The 15,778-nt window shown below is 48.2% G+C and overlaps 1 protein-coding gene across 1 annotated transcript in view; it reads left to right on the top strand.

Moving 5' to 3' along the window:
• LOC119456717 (endothelin-converting enzyme 2) overlaps positions 1-9,191 on the top strand; it is a 16,051-nt gene extending 6,860 nt beyond the window's left edge. The window contains exon 3 of the mRNA XM_037718540.2: positions 9,180-9,191. Within this exon, the coding sequence (XP_037574468.1) occupies positions 9,180-9,191 (12 nt within the window). The remainder of the gene's footprint in view (positions 1-9,179) is intronic.
• Positions 9,192-15,778: the final 6,587 nt, after the last annotated feature.

The following is a 15,778-nucleotide window of genomic DNA, read 5'->3' as shown; positions in this document are numbered from 1 at the left end:
ACCGGCTCGAGCCTCAAATAGCAAGGCACTGCCCTTTGTGTTACCGTACAGATTTTCCCTTTTCATTTCTTTCTTCTCATTCTTGTAAATCTCCATTGTCCTTTTCGTTTCCATTCTTTGCATCCAATTCACGGCATCTATTTCTCTCACTTTCTTTCTGATGACTCCTGGTTGTCTATTTACAGTTTCGAATATCCTGTACTTGGTTGCCAACTTCCTTGACCTCTTCCTCCATTCTGTGTCCACGCTTTTCATGTAGATATACTTGTGCACTTTAGCCACCAATTTATTTTCATCCATGTTCCTGAGCCTTTCTTCAAAACTAATTTTGCTCTGTGCTTCTCTGACTTCAAAAGAGGCCCAACCCATGTCACCCTGCACTGACTCATTTGTGGTATTACCATGGGCTCCCAAAGCCAACCGGCCTACTGATCTTTGGTTAACTGCCAAACCCGACAATATATCCAATTTTAAGCATATAATGGCATTTGCGAATGTTAGCGCTGGCACAATTACTCCTTTCCAGATTCCACGCACCACCTCATACTTATTGTGGCCCCACAGTGCTCTGTGTTTCATTATTGCTGCATTCTACTTCCCCTTTATTTTCAGATTATCTTGGTGGTTGCTTGAGTAATTCTTTCCTTCGTTTATGTGTACGCCGAGGTACTTATATTGCTTCACTATGGGTATTACTTGCTGTTGAATTGACACCACGAAGTTACTCGTCTCTTCATTAAAGATCAAAATTACTGATTTCTCTGTGCTAAAATTAAGGTCTAGATTTGTTGCTGCATTCCCACAGATAATAGCAAGTATTTGTAAATCTTTTTTATTGTCCGCTAGTAGCACAATGTCGTTTGCGTACATCAGTCCAGGCACCTTCTGTTGCACCATTTGTCCATTACGCATGTAGGATAAATGAAAACCTAATTCGCTGTTTTCCAGTCGTCTTTCTATACCCTTAACGTAATAGATTTGTTGCTGCATTCCCACAGATAATAGCAAGTATTTGTAAATCTTTTTTATTGTCCGCTAGTAGCACAATGTCGTTTGCGTACATCAGTCCAGGCACCTTCTGTTGCACCATTTGTCCATTACGCATGTAGGATAAATGAAAACCTAATTCGCTGTTTTCCAGTCGTCTTTCTATACCCTTAACGTAAAGCGTGAACAACAATGGTGACAGGAGGCATCCTTGCTTCAATACTTGGTGAATTCCCACCATTTCATTACATTTTCGACCTTCCCATACAACTTGTACTCGGTTGTCTCTATATATCTCCCTCAGTAGCTCCACGAAATCGTCATCTATGCCTTCGTGCTGAAGAATATCATATAACAATTTCCTGTCTACGTTGTCATAAGCTCCTTTAATATCTAGACATGCTATCGATAAAGGTCTTTTCTGAGCTACTGAAATCTCTATGCACTGAGTTAGTACAAACATATTATCCTCTAAGCGTCTGCCTGGCCTGAACCCATTCTGTAATTCCCCCAATACATCGTTTTTCTCCACCCACTTCGACAGTTCTAATTTTATGGCTTGCATTGCCATTGTATATATCACCGACGTTACTGTAACTGGCCAGTACGAGCTCGTCTTATCCTTACCTCCTTTGCCTTTGTAGATGAGATTCATTTTGCTTTCACGTCATCCAACGAGAATTTTCTTTGTTCTAATCACTTCCTCTATGGCATTAGTCAGCAGTGCCTTGCCTTTTCGATCGAGGTTTTTGATTAGCTGTATTAGGATTTCATCGGGTCCTGCTGCCGTGTTGTTAGGGACATTTTCTGCTGCCTTTTTCCAATAAAAGCTTTCTATGCTAAATTTTGATCTCTCAGGCCTCTCTGCTGTTGCTGGATCTGTTGTCTGAAGTACGTTTTTTCTCGTGCCGAAGTTATCCCTAATAACGTCTGTGATGTACCGCAGCGCATCGTCTCCTTCGTAGATGTTACCGTCTTCATCCCTTATAGATGTTTGCGAGTTTCTAGTTGGAGCTCCGAGTGCTTTTATATGGGTCCAGAATGTTCTTGGGGCGCCTGTGTCTCTTTTGTGAATGTTATGCACCCAACGTTCACTTGCACGTTTAATTTTCTTTTGCGCGAGCTCACTCGCCACCATTTTCTTTTCTCGGTATGTATTCCATCTAAGGAGCACCTCTTCTTCTTGTAATCCCAACTTTTTGGCTTCTCGATGAGCCCTAGATGCCTCTTCACGCTGTTGTATAGCTTGTTTTATTTCCTTGTTCCACCACTTCCGTGGTTTCCTCTTTCCAATCCAACAATTGTATTGCCGTGTCTGCCTTATTTCATGCGGCATAACGTCCACCAGTTCGTTATATTCCCAGACTGCTGTAGGAAAAGCCTCGATATTCTTCTCTGTGTTGTTTGCGATCTCTATTATTTGCTCGTCATTAATTTTGAAAAACTCTGAGGCTATTGGTTCATGTTCCGCGTTGGCATCTCGTCCAAAACTTTAATTCTAAACGTTTATGATCGCTTCCCAGGCAATTTTTTCTATTTTTGTCTATTAACATTCGGTCTAGTTGTTCGTAGACCATTTCTGAGACTAAGGCGTAGTCGATACATGACTGCCTGTTCCCGCATTCCCACGTTACCTGTCCGTGACACTTATTGTCCCTGTTAACTACTATAAGGTTCTGTTCATCGCACAGATCCAGCACTAGAGAGCCGTTGTAATCAGTATATCCGTCTAAATCGTCCATGTGTGCCTTCATATCTCCCACTAATATCACCTGGCCCGATTTACTGAACTCCTTAATATCGCTTCTAATGCAATCAACCCATTCCTTATTTTTTTCTCTGCTATCACTACCTGTCCATAGGTAAGCTACTCCAAGCCGCGTCTTTTTACCTTGCCATGTTCCGCTAATCCATAATGCTCTTTACATGTCTCGTTTACCCTTCGCCACTGCAGACCTCGCCTAATTAGTACGCTTCCGCCTTTCCTTGACCCAGTCATTCTGTCGCATCCTTCCCATACAAAATTGTCAATAACAGGCGGCTGCTCCAAATCTCGTAGATGCGTTTCGGTCAAGACGTACACGCTAATCGCTTCATCATTCAGCTGCGTTTGAATTTCCTGCCATTTTTCCTGCTTGCGGCCACCCTGCATGTTAATGTAGCAAATTTTACCTTCTCTTTTCTTATCCTTTCTGCGCCTTTTCCTGACTCCTGATCGTCTAATTCTGCCCTTTACTGGTGTTTCGCTACGTTCAATACTCAATCCTGCTTCCTGATTGCCTGGGGCCCGCCTAAAAAAGCTACAGCTCGCACCGCGAATCGACGTCTGACCGATGTTGCTACACTTTCACTAAAATGTATCCCGGCACGCACAAAAGCGCCTTCGCGGCCTGCTCCGTGCGCTTCTCGGATGATGTCAATGTCCGTAAAATTCATTGCTTTAGCTAGAATTCAAATTTCCCTGTTTACTGCAAGAACTGCCCTTTAAATTTAATAACCTTGCCTTTCAACCTCTGGCATCGTGCACACCGCGATTTGTACTTCCTTTGAAACATTCTGCAGGTCGGTGACCCCTTTGGCTATTTGCTTTGTGATCCCTGACCCTCGTCCGTGCAGTACGTCAATCACTCCGCCCATTATCACCACTACGTGTCTCTCCTCCATTGTGTCCCACATGCGTTCCTTGGCCTTCGCTATCACCTCTCTAATCGGCTTTCCCGGAAGCGTGCTAACCTGGACTCCTTCGCCTGCACCTACCCTCTCTGTTATTGCCGGTTCTACTTTACGCATGTTGGAATCCCCAACAAAGGCAACTCGACGTTTTTCTTCCCCCTCACCACCGAAAGCTGCCTCCGAGGTCACACTGCCCTCCCCGCCTTCCTTATCCTTGCCCTTGGCTTTGTTTTCTCCCGCGGCCGCGTCTGTGGTGTCCCTTTCGTGACCATCACTGACGTTTCCGCCACTGCTTCCCGGCGTGGCGGGTTCGGCTGTCTCTGCACTCGCATCGGAGCCAGCTGCATTCGCGGTGCTCGCCTCGATGCGTTCGCCATTGCTTTGTGGAATGGTGGCCTTCAGCTGAATTTCTGCGTTAGCTAGCTTTTCTTCTACCTCTTTCCTCTGCTTCTGCTCGCTTTTAAGTTCCTTTTCTAGCTTTCCAACCCGCTGTGCTAGCTTATCCTTCTCCTGCTCTAGACGGTCCTGCCGCGACCCTAGCACACACATCCTACAGATAAAATCTGCACCGCTCGCTTCGCATGCTGACTTCAACCGCGTTTCTTCCAACGCGTAAAAACGCTCGCACTCAGAACAACGCACGCGTGGGTTTCCCCTAGTACCAACCATCATTTTGTACTAACAAGGAGTAGATGTGACAACAACAACAAAAAACAATTAATTATTCGTTACCTACTTTTATCTAAGTGAAAATACCAGGAAACTGAAAAGCATGAAAATATTTTATATAGGTTGCTTGGCTAAGCTAACACTCCTAAAAAAAACCAATAGTGAAATATAAAATAAGAAAACTTATCTCTTTGGCACGCTGCTCCTGCTGCGTTGAGACGGCACCTCAACAGGTGGATAGCAAAATCTCGGTTGTCGCAAGGGATTGTGGGGTACGGCGTATTCTGCTACGACTTCCGGTTCGAGACCATGACGCCGTCTATGCAGCCGTAACTTCATGCCCATGCTTCATGCGCTTTGTTTTTCTATATACTGCGGCACTTTGGTGAAAAACCACGATGCAAGCACCGCTGGACAGTTCCAAAAGGTAGATGTGAGCTATCGCTCCTTAGTACTTATGTTGGCTCCCTTAGACTCGTGTATATTTAGGTGGCAGGTATACCATGCCCTAACGTGTTTGTGTCGCGTCAAAACGTTTATCTAGCGCAAATAAACGTTCGTTAACTTAAGAAGTAGTTTTATTGCGATAGCAATTATATGGACACTTAAACTGGATTTCTGCCGTCGGCGTCGCCGTCGCCGTGAGGTTCCGTATAGATAACATCATCGCCGCGCGCCGTATGCCCGAGCGGTAGCGTGCGGGGACGCGCGCTATCACGGAGAGTGAACGCACGGCGGAAAGCAAACGCGACCGTCGCACGTGGGGATATGGGAGGGAGGGAGGCGGGGCGACGCTGCGCTCCGGCACCAAAGACCTATCTTGCAACCGGGCGCAAGGGGAACTTCCCACTCAATCTCCCACGCGCAAGCAAGGAAGCGGGACGGCAGCGCCGGAGGGAGCGGGGGCGCACTTCTACTCTGCCAACAACCGCGCTCGTCGCTCGCCGGCCGCACTGTCTCTTATCTCCACACGGCTCTGACCTTTTCTATGCGCTGTGCATTCGCCGCTCAGTTTCCGTTGAAGCGATAGACCGCACGTACCTTCGCCCGCTGCGACGTATATGCGCTTGCTGCCAGCGTTTTGACAGTCGTTGTCTGCGGTCATTCAGTGTGATCTATTTATGTTTGCTTGTGCGCGCACACACCACGCTTGTTCATTCAGTTAGTAATAGTCGGGCCACATTTTCCAACGCACGCTACACATGCAATGCTGCCCGGATCGGCAGTGCAGCGCTACAGGTGTGTCCCTTCGCACGCGCTGCCCACGGGAAGCGCTTCTTATCAACACCACCGTTTCACACGCGCCTTCTCGTGGTCATCGAGTCTCTCTTCATGTCGGTCTACTTACGCCGCAGCACACCTGCTTACTTAATCAGCTCATGTTTACTACAATTCATATTGCTACCAAAGCCGCTCACCTTACTTCGTATGACATTGCTGTGTTGCTATCGCATTCATTGCTTCGCCCTTAGGGCGAAACTGTGACATTTTTTAATACGTGGTAAGTCAACCTAATAAGTGGCTGTTTCTGACGCTTCCCATAACAAACGGTGCAGTCGGTCGCTTCGTCCGCTGTTTTGTCTGCAGCGGTGCCTAGCGCGCGCCTTGTCGTCGTCTGCTCTGCCTTCGCAGTCTCCCGTTTTTTTCTCAAGAGACGCAGGTCGTGTATAACTGCAGAGAGAGAGCACTGATTTAAGTATCTGAAAAGTGCACGAATGATTTTGAGGTTACCTCTCCTCCCTCTTTCATGCAGCCTCAGTTGCCTTTTCGTTTTGTCGGAATGAAGACAGCACGTAATCAATGTGCTAAGGATGCTTGCTGGGTGCACCTGTGTGTATTTAACTGATTGTTAAAAAGTGGGTTAGTAGAGAAAGTTAGTAGACAAAGTTATTCGCCAAAATACTTGCCTGTGACGAAATGATCTTCACATATTCTCGCTCCTACGTGCGCTTGCAGTCCGGCTTTGTTACACACGAAGATTACCCAGTTGCAGGCGCCTAGCAAAACCATGGTGGGCTGTTTAGCCGTTGGCTGCTCAAATTCAAGCGTTAAGGATAAACTCATGTAACTTTACTGCCTTGCAGCGTCCCTTGCTGAGTCAGCTGTGCACAAGCATCAGAGGCATGGCTGCCACTTCCAAGACTGAACCATCAGTGAACAAAAAACAAATGAACGTACAGTGGCACTTATCAGGTGGCGATGAGCAATTAAGGGCCGACGCGGAATGATTCCCCAAGATATTTCTTTCTCTAACATTCACTCAAGCAACAATAACTATTTCAGTGCACGAATTATTTTGAGGTTACCTCTCCTCCCTCTTTCGTGCAGCCTCAGTTGCCTTTTTGTTGTGCCGGGATGAAGACGGCACATAATGAACGTGCTGAGGATCCTTGCTGGGTGCACCTGTGTGCATTTAACTGATTGTTAAAAAGGAGGCATTTGTACAAGAAAGTTAGTAGACGAAGTTATTCGCCAAAACACTTGCCTTCGACGAAATGATCTTCACATATTCTGGCTCCTACGTTCGGTACCCACTGCTCGCCGTTCACGGTCGCTCGTTTGACGGCAACTGCCAATTTAAGTTTGTGCACTTCATTTCATGGAAAACGAAACATTTTTTTCCTTTCACGGAAGAGTTCGCGCACCCTAATGCCGAGCAGCCAACCATAATCACGTTGCTGAAGCGTGTTTTCTTTGCGAACAGCGGGAAATCGCACTGTAGAAACTGCTGACAAGGCTGAATGAAGCAACAGAAGCGCTAACCCGGGAACCGGAATTCGCTGACAACATCGTCATTTTGCTATCCACCTACTCGAGAAGTCCGCTCCCGTCGGCTTCACTCGTGAGAGTGAAGCCGACGTAAAATCACTATATAAGAAAAGTACCGCCATCTGCTCTTTCCTCCGCCGCCTCCTCTCCTAAAGCGCTTGCTTTTTCTTTACTTTTTGCTTGCGAAAGCCAAGTCGACGGTGGCGCACCTAGAAAGTCCACGTTGAAGCTTTCAGGCCGGGCGCGCGCCGCCGCCGCCGCCGGCGACTGCGGCTGCGCAGAGGACTTTCAACATGGCTCTGAGGCGTAAAAAAAGAAAATATAAAGAAGTGAAAAGCACGCGCTATCATCGTCCAATCGGAGATACAGGATAACACAGGAGAGAGCGAAGCGGCATTTGTCAAAAGATGGCGGTACTTTTCTTATATAGGGACTTTAAGCCGACGTGCACCGCAGCGCCCCTAGCGGTCTCCATGCAAACCAGAGCTACGGACGGACAACGGACGACGAGGGACAAGGCTCGGCCCTAAGGTGCTTCGCCCCTAAAAAATTGCAGAGTCATGATAGCTTCGAAAATAGGAGAGGGATAGGTGCCTGCCATGTTGCAAACACTCCCGAGGTTCTAGGTCCGCTATCTACAGGGTCGTCCACTCATAGTACAAACACGGCGCAGCGCGGCCGCGCATCGAAGCGAAGCGGCGCAGGAGCACGGCGGGTTGGAGGCGGTGCTTCGTGTCGTCTGCTAAAGTGCGGGAGCGTACCAAGCTTGCATCGCTGTGAAGCACACATAACGCTCGGCATGCTTGTAGCGCCTGAGCGCGCCACAATCGCGTTGCGGGAAAGCGCACTTCACTGCGGCGTGTTGTGTAGTTTCCGCGTGCGACAGCTGAGCGCTTCCTCTTTTCAGTACCACGATCCCAGTTAAATGTATGTTTTGTTGAAAATATCTCAGGACTGGTTTGGTTTGGTTTGTGAGGTTTAACGCCGCAAAGCGACTCTGGCTATGAAGGTGCTGTAGAGGAGTTCTCCGGATAGTTTCGACCACACGGGGCTCTTTAACGCGCACTAATATCAGGCAGCAAGCGGGCGTTCTTGCATTTCGCCTCTATTGAAACGCTGCACCTACTACCGGGATCGAACTTGGGTATCCCGGCTCAGTATAGCCATGCGCCCTAACCACTGAGCCACCACGGCGGCGACTTGATGGCACTGTGGATGCATAGAGGGTCACGGAGCAAAGCTTTATTTTCTGTGTGAACTCTCTAAAGCATATGGGATGTTTTACAGCAGCTGACAATACCATATACCCGGAAATGTCGTCTGGCTCGCTTTTCTTTCTTTTCTTCTTTGTCGGAGTGTTCACCTGTTGAGTCTAGCTCGAAGGCGCTCGCGGATCGCTCGATGAGACTTCGAATGTGATCAACTGACTCATGGAAATCGACATCACGTCGTAATTATGAAAAAAATCAAAATGTGCTGAATCCACGAAAAAATTAAATTATGGGGTTTTACGTGCCAAAACCACGATCTCATTATGAGGCACGCCGTAGTGGGGGACTCTGGAAATTTGGACCACCTGGGGTTCTTTAACGTGCACCTAAATCTAAGTACACGGGTGTTTTCGCATTTCGCCCCCATCGAAATGCGGCCGCCGTGATGTTGAATCCACAATGCAAGTGTTTGTTTATATGCGAGACATTGCTTGCTTTATTAAGCAGGCTGAATGACGATGTATTTAGCCGGAAGATCATTCCTCCAGCCACATGAACTTAATCGTAGCGCTGAAACGCCTTATAATGGGTCAGTCAATCTCCTGGTCTCCGCTGAACGTTTTCCGCCACCACAGCTCATTCTTGAGATAGGTGGAATGTAGGGCAAAGTATGAGCAACAAACGTAACGAACCACACGGACAGCTGCCAACAGACAACAAAACATTTATTGCTGCTGTGGCCACTAGGCTTTACTGGTGCGAGGTCTTTTTCGCGTGTGAGGTGCGCTGCCGGAAGTACCCTAAGCTCAGTAGCAGGTGGTTTCGACTACAGCACCTATCACAACCTGCAGCCTGCATTCTGCTCTGCAGGGAGCTGTATAGGCACCGACAAATGTTGGTGTTTGGTCTATAAGCCGCTCCCAATCCTCCTGGAAAATAGCCAATAGCGCGTCCTCTGAGAGTGCACGGAGCTGTCGGTGGGCCAGAGCAATGTTCATGTTGCCCCAGACATTTCTTATTACATTGAGGTCAGGCGACTGTGGAGGCCATTCGAGGACGGCCACGTCACGGCTCTCTAGCAACGCAGCAACTTTTTTCGACTTTTGTATGGGCGAGCTGGCATGCTGCAGGATGAAGTCATATTCGCGAAATAATCCCCCAACAAGGTATGGGAGCAGCACATCGTCCAGAAGGGCCCAGTACGAATCCGCATTAAAGTGGTTCTCGATTCTCACGAGGGGTCCCAGGCCTTCGGCTGTCACGACGCCCCAAGCAATCACTGCAGATCGACTCAGTGCTATAAATCCGGCATATACCTACAAAAAAATCTAAATATTTTGTTGTCGTCGGTATAAAATGCGAATGAAACCATTGGCTACAAGGAACAAGTATTGAAAGGTTTTATCTTTTCTCTGATGGACATGATCGGGTTAAAACTAATTTGAAGGAAGGTTAAAACTGCGCGAAAAAACGACGACAAACAGAAGGAACACACAATAAACCACGAGCGTTCGTGGTGTATTGTGTGTTCTCCTTCCACTCGTCCTCGTTCTACCGGGAAGTTTTAACCTTCCTTCAAGTACGAATCAACTAGCCAGCAAGAACGTCCTACTAAGCTAATTTTCACGTAACGCTGTTATGAAAAATATGGCAAACGGGGCTTCTGTTTTCTCAGTTCATGTGTTTCAGAGATTATTACGTAATCCCTCATTTTGGCAGAACATCGTTTCTACGTACTCCACACTGCTCGTAAATCGGCTCCCTAACTGCTACACTTTCTCAAAAGAGCCAAATATTCTACGGGATTTATGGTCTAAACAAGGCTAAACTCAAACGGTTGTAGTGGCGGAACGCCCGGCTGATCATATTAGTCTGCGCAATGCTCCGTTTAAAATGTTTAGCCTGATAAGCACAACATAAATTATAATTCCATCCCATTCTATCAGCGAGAGTCACACACGATGGTGTGACAGGTGGGATCTAGAGTGGCCAGGGCGATGGCCACTTCTTCAGCCGTTTCGGCAGTTGGGGTAGTGACGCTGGAGACGTGGTGTAGGACTCCATCGCGTGTGGCGACGGCCACAAATCGTGTGCCATGGGAATATTGGGCTGCATCAACAAATGTAACTCCAGGTACATGAGCAAGGGCTTTTATGATTGCTCCGGCCCGAGCTTGGCGCCGGGCCCTGTTATATTCAGGGTGCATATTTCTAGGAATAAGGTCTGTGTGGATCCAGCTACGGATGTCAGTCGCGATCGATTGTTTGGGGCCCTGTTGCTGATGGTAAGTAAAGCCAAGCGTAGATAGAATAAACTTCAGCAAAGGCCGTATTTCTCCTCAAGCTCTTCGTATCCTCCGCCAGGCACCACACCCTAAAGAATTCATGATCTCCCTGACATGGATCCCGGCCCACGCGGGCACTGTCCACCCACACCTCCCCAACCTCAACGAGGTCACCCACTCCATTGCGCGAGGACTAGTCAACCGCGCCGGAGGCACTGGAGACGAGTTGGACACCAGGGACAACTTGACTACTTATAACGATCTCGTTAAGGCATTTTACCTTAGTCGCCGAACCTTCCCCCCACCTCACCCCAAGTTCAGCCGGGCGCAGGCTACCACCCTGCGTCTGCTACAAACAAATACGTACCCTTCACCCGCCCGCCTCCACCTTATATTCCCTGAAGTTTACAATACCCCCAACTGCCGGAGCTGTGGCACTCACCCGGCTACGCTTCCGCAATGCTGTGGGAGTCCCAGCACAGTACACACACATTAACACCACGACCCTCTCGTCGAGGTTGCGTGAGGCTCTGCGCAGCTCCGCCCTCGACGACCAAACCTGGGCGACCCAGCACGCCCGTGAGGCGGCGGCGAGGCAAGCCCTCGACGTCCCCTCATGGGAGGCTTAGGCCCGGCCATCTTAAAGTGCTGGTTCCGCAATAAAAGTTTATTCCTCCCTCCTCCCATTCTATCACGTCTCTCTTGCCCCAAGTGCAGCTTTGGGACGTTGAAACTCACTTTATTATTATTATTATTATTATTATTATTATTATTATTATTATTATTATTATTATTATTATTATTATTATTATTATTATTATTATTATTATTCTGCTCTTAGCGCAAACGGTTTATTCACCGCGAGGACAATGTCCCCTGAGTGTGGCTACTGTGGTACGTTACAAATATTTAACATGCACTAATTTCGTGACAGGCACTGTAGTGCTTCACGATGGCTTCAGTGATCTGCACGCTTTATTAACCGGCACTGCATGCGATATGTACTGAAGTAAGCGCAAAGTGCAGTGTCAAAGTGCAATGCGGCTAATGGAATGCCTATATTTTTTTACAGAAATTTGAATATGCAATTGGACAGCCAAAAGTAGCGTGCGAAATGGCAAGTTGACACTTTATAGGATACGAGAGCTTCTGTAAGTTAGGCTTAACGGCAGTTTTGGGGCTGACAGAATTGCTGCCGGTGGTCCCGCCGTGTGGTAAATGAAGATTCGTTCATAAAGACGACCTTCGCCCAGTGGTCCTCGGTCCATTGCTGATGCTGCCGAGCAAATTCGAGGCGCTTTTGCCTGTTGGCCTCACTCGCAATTGGCTTCTGAGCCGCTGCTCTGGATTTGAGGCCTGCTTCGTACAGGCGACGCTTCACGGTTGTGTCTCACATACTTTTCCAGCTCTGCACTGTTCTTAATTTCGTAAACACTTGCCGTTGGATGGTCCACAGCTGCCGCAACAATAGGCATGTTCTCGTCTTCAATGGTCGCTTTTGGGCGGGCTTTATGTGGAGCATAATTATTTCGCCGCTCTTCTCGGTAGGCTTCAACGATTCGGTTCACTGTTGAAAGCGGCCCGATTTGTCATTTCAGATATCTGCCTACAGATACTTGATCTACAATTTGCCTTCTTTGCTCCTCTGGAACACGCGACATCGCTGTCTTCCCGAACGTTCGTCGAGAAGTGGTGAAGCCCTGTTAGGATGCAGCCATTTTATTACCGAGTTAGTGTGAAAACAAGGAACGAAAAAAAAAAAAACACAATTCGTAACTGAAATGCTCACCCGCCGTGGTTGCTTAGTGGCTATGGTGTTGGGCTGCTAAGCACGAGGTGGCGGGATCGAATCCCGGCCACGGCGGCCGCATTTCGATGGGGGCGAAATGTGAAAACACCCGTGTACTTAGATTTAGGTGCCCGTTAAAGAACCCCAGATAGTCCAAATTTCCGGAGTCCCCCACTACGGCGCGCCTCATAATTGGATCGTGGTTTTGGCACGTAAAACCCCATCATTTAATGTTTAACTGAAATGCGCATAGCGGGACGTTGCATCAGCAAAAAAAAAAAAAAAATACGCTGAGTAAAACGTCTGCTGGCTTGAGCGTTCACAATTAATCCGATAATCTTTCCCTTGGACAGAGGAGACAGACAGCTTGGAAATCATTTGAAACCCCGTATCAACATCGCCAGCACATAAGAGAGTGCCATGCCCATGCTTGCATGAACCGCTATAGTGCGCTTAACAGCGATCTTGGGAATCGAGAACGCGAAGGCGGGTGAGGCGACAGGCTTCTCCAAGAGGGGACAGCAGAAAATTGGAGCGTAGTGTCCAAGGTATAGCTAGAGGGTTGCGTGTAGAGAAGAATTGATTTAAAATAGTGGTCATGCGTCGTACGGTGTTAGTGGTCATGCGTCGTACGGCTGTGACACTGTCACAGTCCTTGGGATTTGATTCCACATTGAGAACATAAGGAACATATTGGTAATTTTTCTCGTCATGACATTTGGCTAGGCCATGCGTTTGGGGATGGTAAAGAGAAGAATGCAGAAGTTGTGGACCTCGAGAACGGAGAAGCTGTTCCACAATGGTGGGGCATGGAACTGATGACCACAGCTTCATTACTCGCTTAGGTCCATTGCGGGGAAGTACGGGTCGGACCAGAAAGAAGGATACGTAGCAGGTGGAAACAAAGGGTAGGGCCGCTGTCTCCCAATAACTGGCCAGGTAGGCAGCTCTACGGACGATATGTGTATTATGATGCAGCAGACTAGAGCGGGACTAGTCCAGGACTCGGGCGGAGAGTAGGACGATCGTGTTGGGTGCGTGGAACCGCTTGCTGGGCGACTGCTTGAACCGTCTCGATGATGCGCGATATTTATATATATGAGAAAAACTAACAGACATCGAGACCAACGTCGCGGGACCGAAACCCAGCCACTGGGGCCCAATTTCCGTGGAAGCGGAATACACGGACACCCGTGTGCTGCGTAATGCCAGTGCACGTTAAATAACCCTGGGTGGTCGAAATTATCCGGAGCCCTTCTCTACAGCGTCTTTCATTAAACCAAACCTAACCAGCCCTGCGATGGTTGCAAGAACACATGCATTTCACTGGGATCGTGGCACTGAAAAGAGCAAGCGCTCAGTTGTACGCGGGAACTACCCAACACGCCACAATGAGTGAAGTGCGCTTTCCCGCAAAGCGGTCACGGCGCGCAGACGCTACAAGCATACAGAGGATTTTTTTTAACGTCCACTTGTCGAAACGCTGGCTCCTGCTCTTACCTTGTTCTCGTGTTGCTCATCATGTTGAATTTTGATCTCCCGCACTCCCCGTGTTCTTTAAATATCATCATCATCATCAGTCTATATTTTATGTCCACTGCAGGACGAAGGCCTCTCCCTGCGATCTCCAATTACCCCTGTCTTGCGCTAGCGTATTCCAACTTGCGCCTGCAAATTTCCTAACTTCATCATCCCATCTGGTTTTCTGCCGACCTCGACTGCGCTTCCCTTCTCTTGGTATCCATTCTGTAACCCTAATGGTCCACCGGCTATCCATCCTACGCATTACATGGCCTGCCCAGCTCCATTTCTTCCGCTTAATGTCAACTAGAATATCGTCTATCCCCGCTTGTTCTCTGATCCACACCGCTCTCTTCCTGTCTCTTAACGTTAGTCCTAAGATTTTTCGTTCCATCGCTCTTTGTGCGGTCCTTAACTTGTTCTCGAGCTTCTTTGTTAACCTCCAAGTTTCTGCCCCATATGTTAGCTATAGTACATTCCCAGGGCAGAGAGCTAGCGTCTGTCACAGTCCGGGCACAAAACCATGAGACTGCAGAAGAGGTGGCGATCGCCCGAGCGACTACAGCGTGTATGGACGCAGCTGTCGTCTTTTCCGACTATCAAGCAGCTGTCAGAAACTTCGCTAAGGGTCGCGTGTCGACAGAAGCCCTAATGATGTTGAAGCGCCGAAGCATTCCGATCCCCTACAGCTGCGTGACATGGGCGCCACTGTGACGACAGTCTGTGACGACAGTCTGTGACGACAGGCGCCACTAAAAATTACCACATATCAAACAATCACGAATGCTCCCGCAACCTTGTGGGCCTATTCCTACCCAAAAGGCACCGCGCACGGGGCCCCCGAGAAAGGGAGGGGAGGCTTCAGAGGAGGTTGGCTTGCCGAGGCTAGCGAAATCACGTGACGCTCCCTCCTAGTATTTTTTACCTCTATGGCCTACATGTTCCCTAACGATACCACGCTTCTCCGCGGGAGGCGGCGCTGACATCGAGGCACCCTACGCGGCCACGCTGCGCTATGTTCGTACTAAGAGTGGACGACCCTGTACAAGGCAGGACGCGCGAGACGGTCATTTGAAGGATCTCTGCGAACAGCTTTTTGTCGATCATTGGTCTCGACGACGACGATGACGATGATGAGAATGATGATGCATTATTGCAACACCTGCCTTTTTTGTCTTTTACTTTGCGTTTCTTGTTTTGAAATACGAATTTTCTTTAGCATACCCACTGCCGCCCGATTCTTCGCCTATCCCCCTTAGTGGGTGCGAGCCATGACAGAGGTTCATCATCATCATCATCATCATCATCATCATCATCATCATCATCATCATCATCATCATCATCATCATCATCATCATCATCATAATCATCATCATCATCATCATCAACAACAACAACAACAACAACAACAACAACAACAACATCAGCAGCAGCAGCATTCATAGACTGATACTTTATAGACATACGAAGGCACAAGACGCTTTCCTAACTGTTCGCACGTTGACCAACACTGACGTTGCTTGCATAGATATCGACTCACTATGAACGTTGCGAAGCAATTGAAGCAAGTTAAGAAATCGGCATACTTCGGCAATTTCTCTGGCAAGGAGCACATCTAACGCACCTGCAGCAGGCCGCCGTAGCTGACACCGCTATGTTCTGAACAACTTTGCGACAAACACCTCAGCTCCTAGTCCACTACAGCACTGCGTGTTGTGGCTTCCGAAAAGAATGCATAGACACGACCACTCGCAGAGTCTGTGGGAAGCAACGCCGCTGAAATTCTCCAACGCCGTTGAAATAGCGCAATCTTTAGCGTTTACCGCTATTAAAGCTGTGTCCTTGTTGCAAGGTCACGAGTTCAAATCACAATGG

The sequence above is a fragment of the Dermacentor silvarum genome, chromosome 6, assembly GCF_013339745.2.
Source record: "Dermacentor silvarum isolate Dsil-2018 chromosome 6, BIME_Dsil_1.4, whole genome shotgun sequence".
Taxonomy (NCBI): domain Eukaryota; kingdom Metazoa; phylum Arthropoda; class Arachnida; order Ixodida; family Ixodidae; genus Dermacentor; species Dermacentor silvarum.
This window is presented reverse-complemented; position numbering and strand designations above follow the sequence as displayed.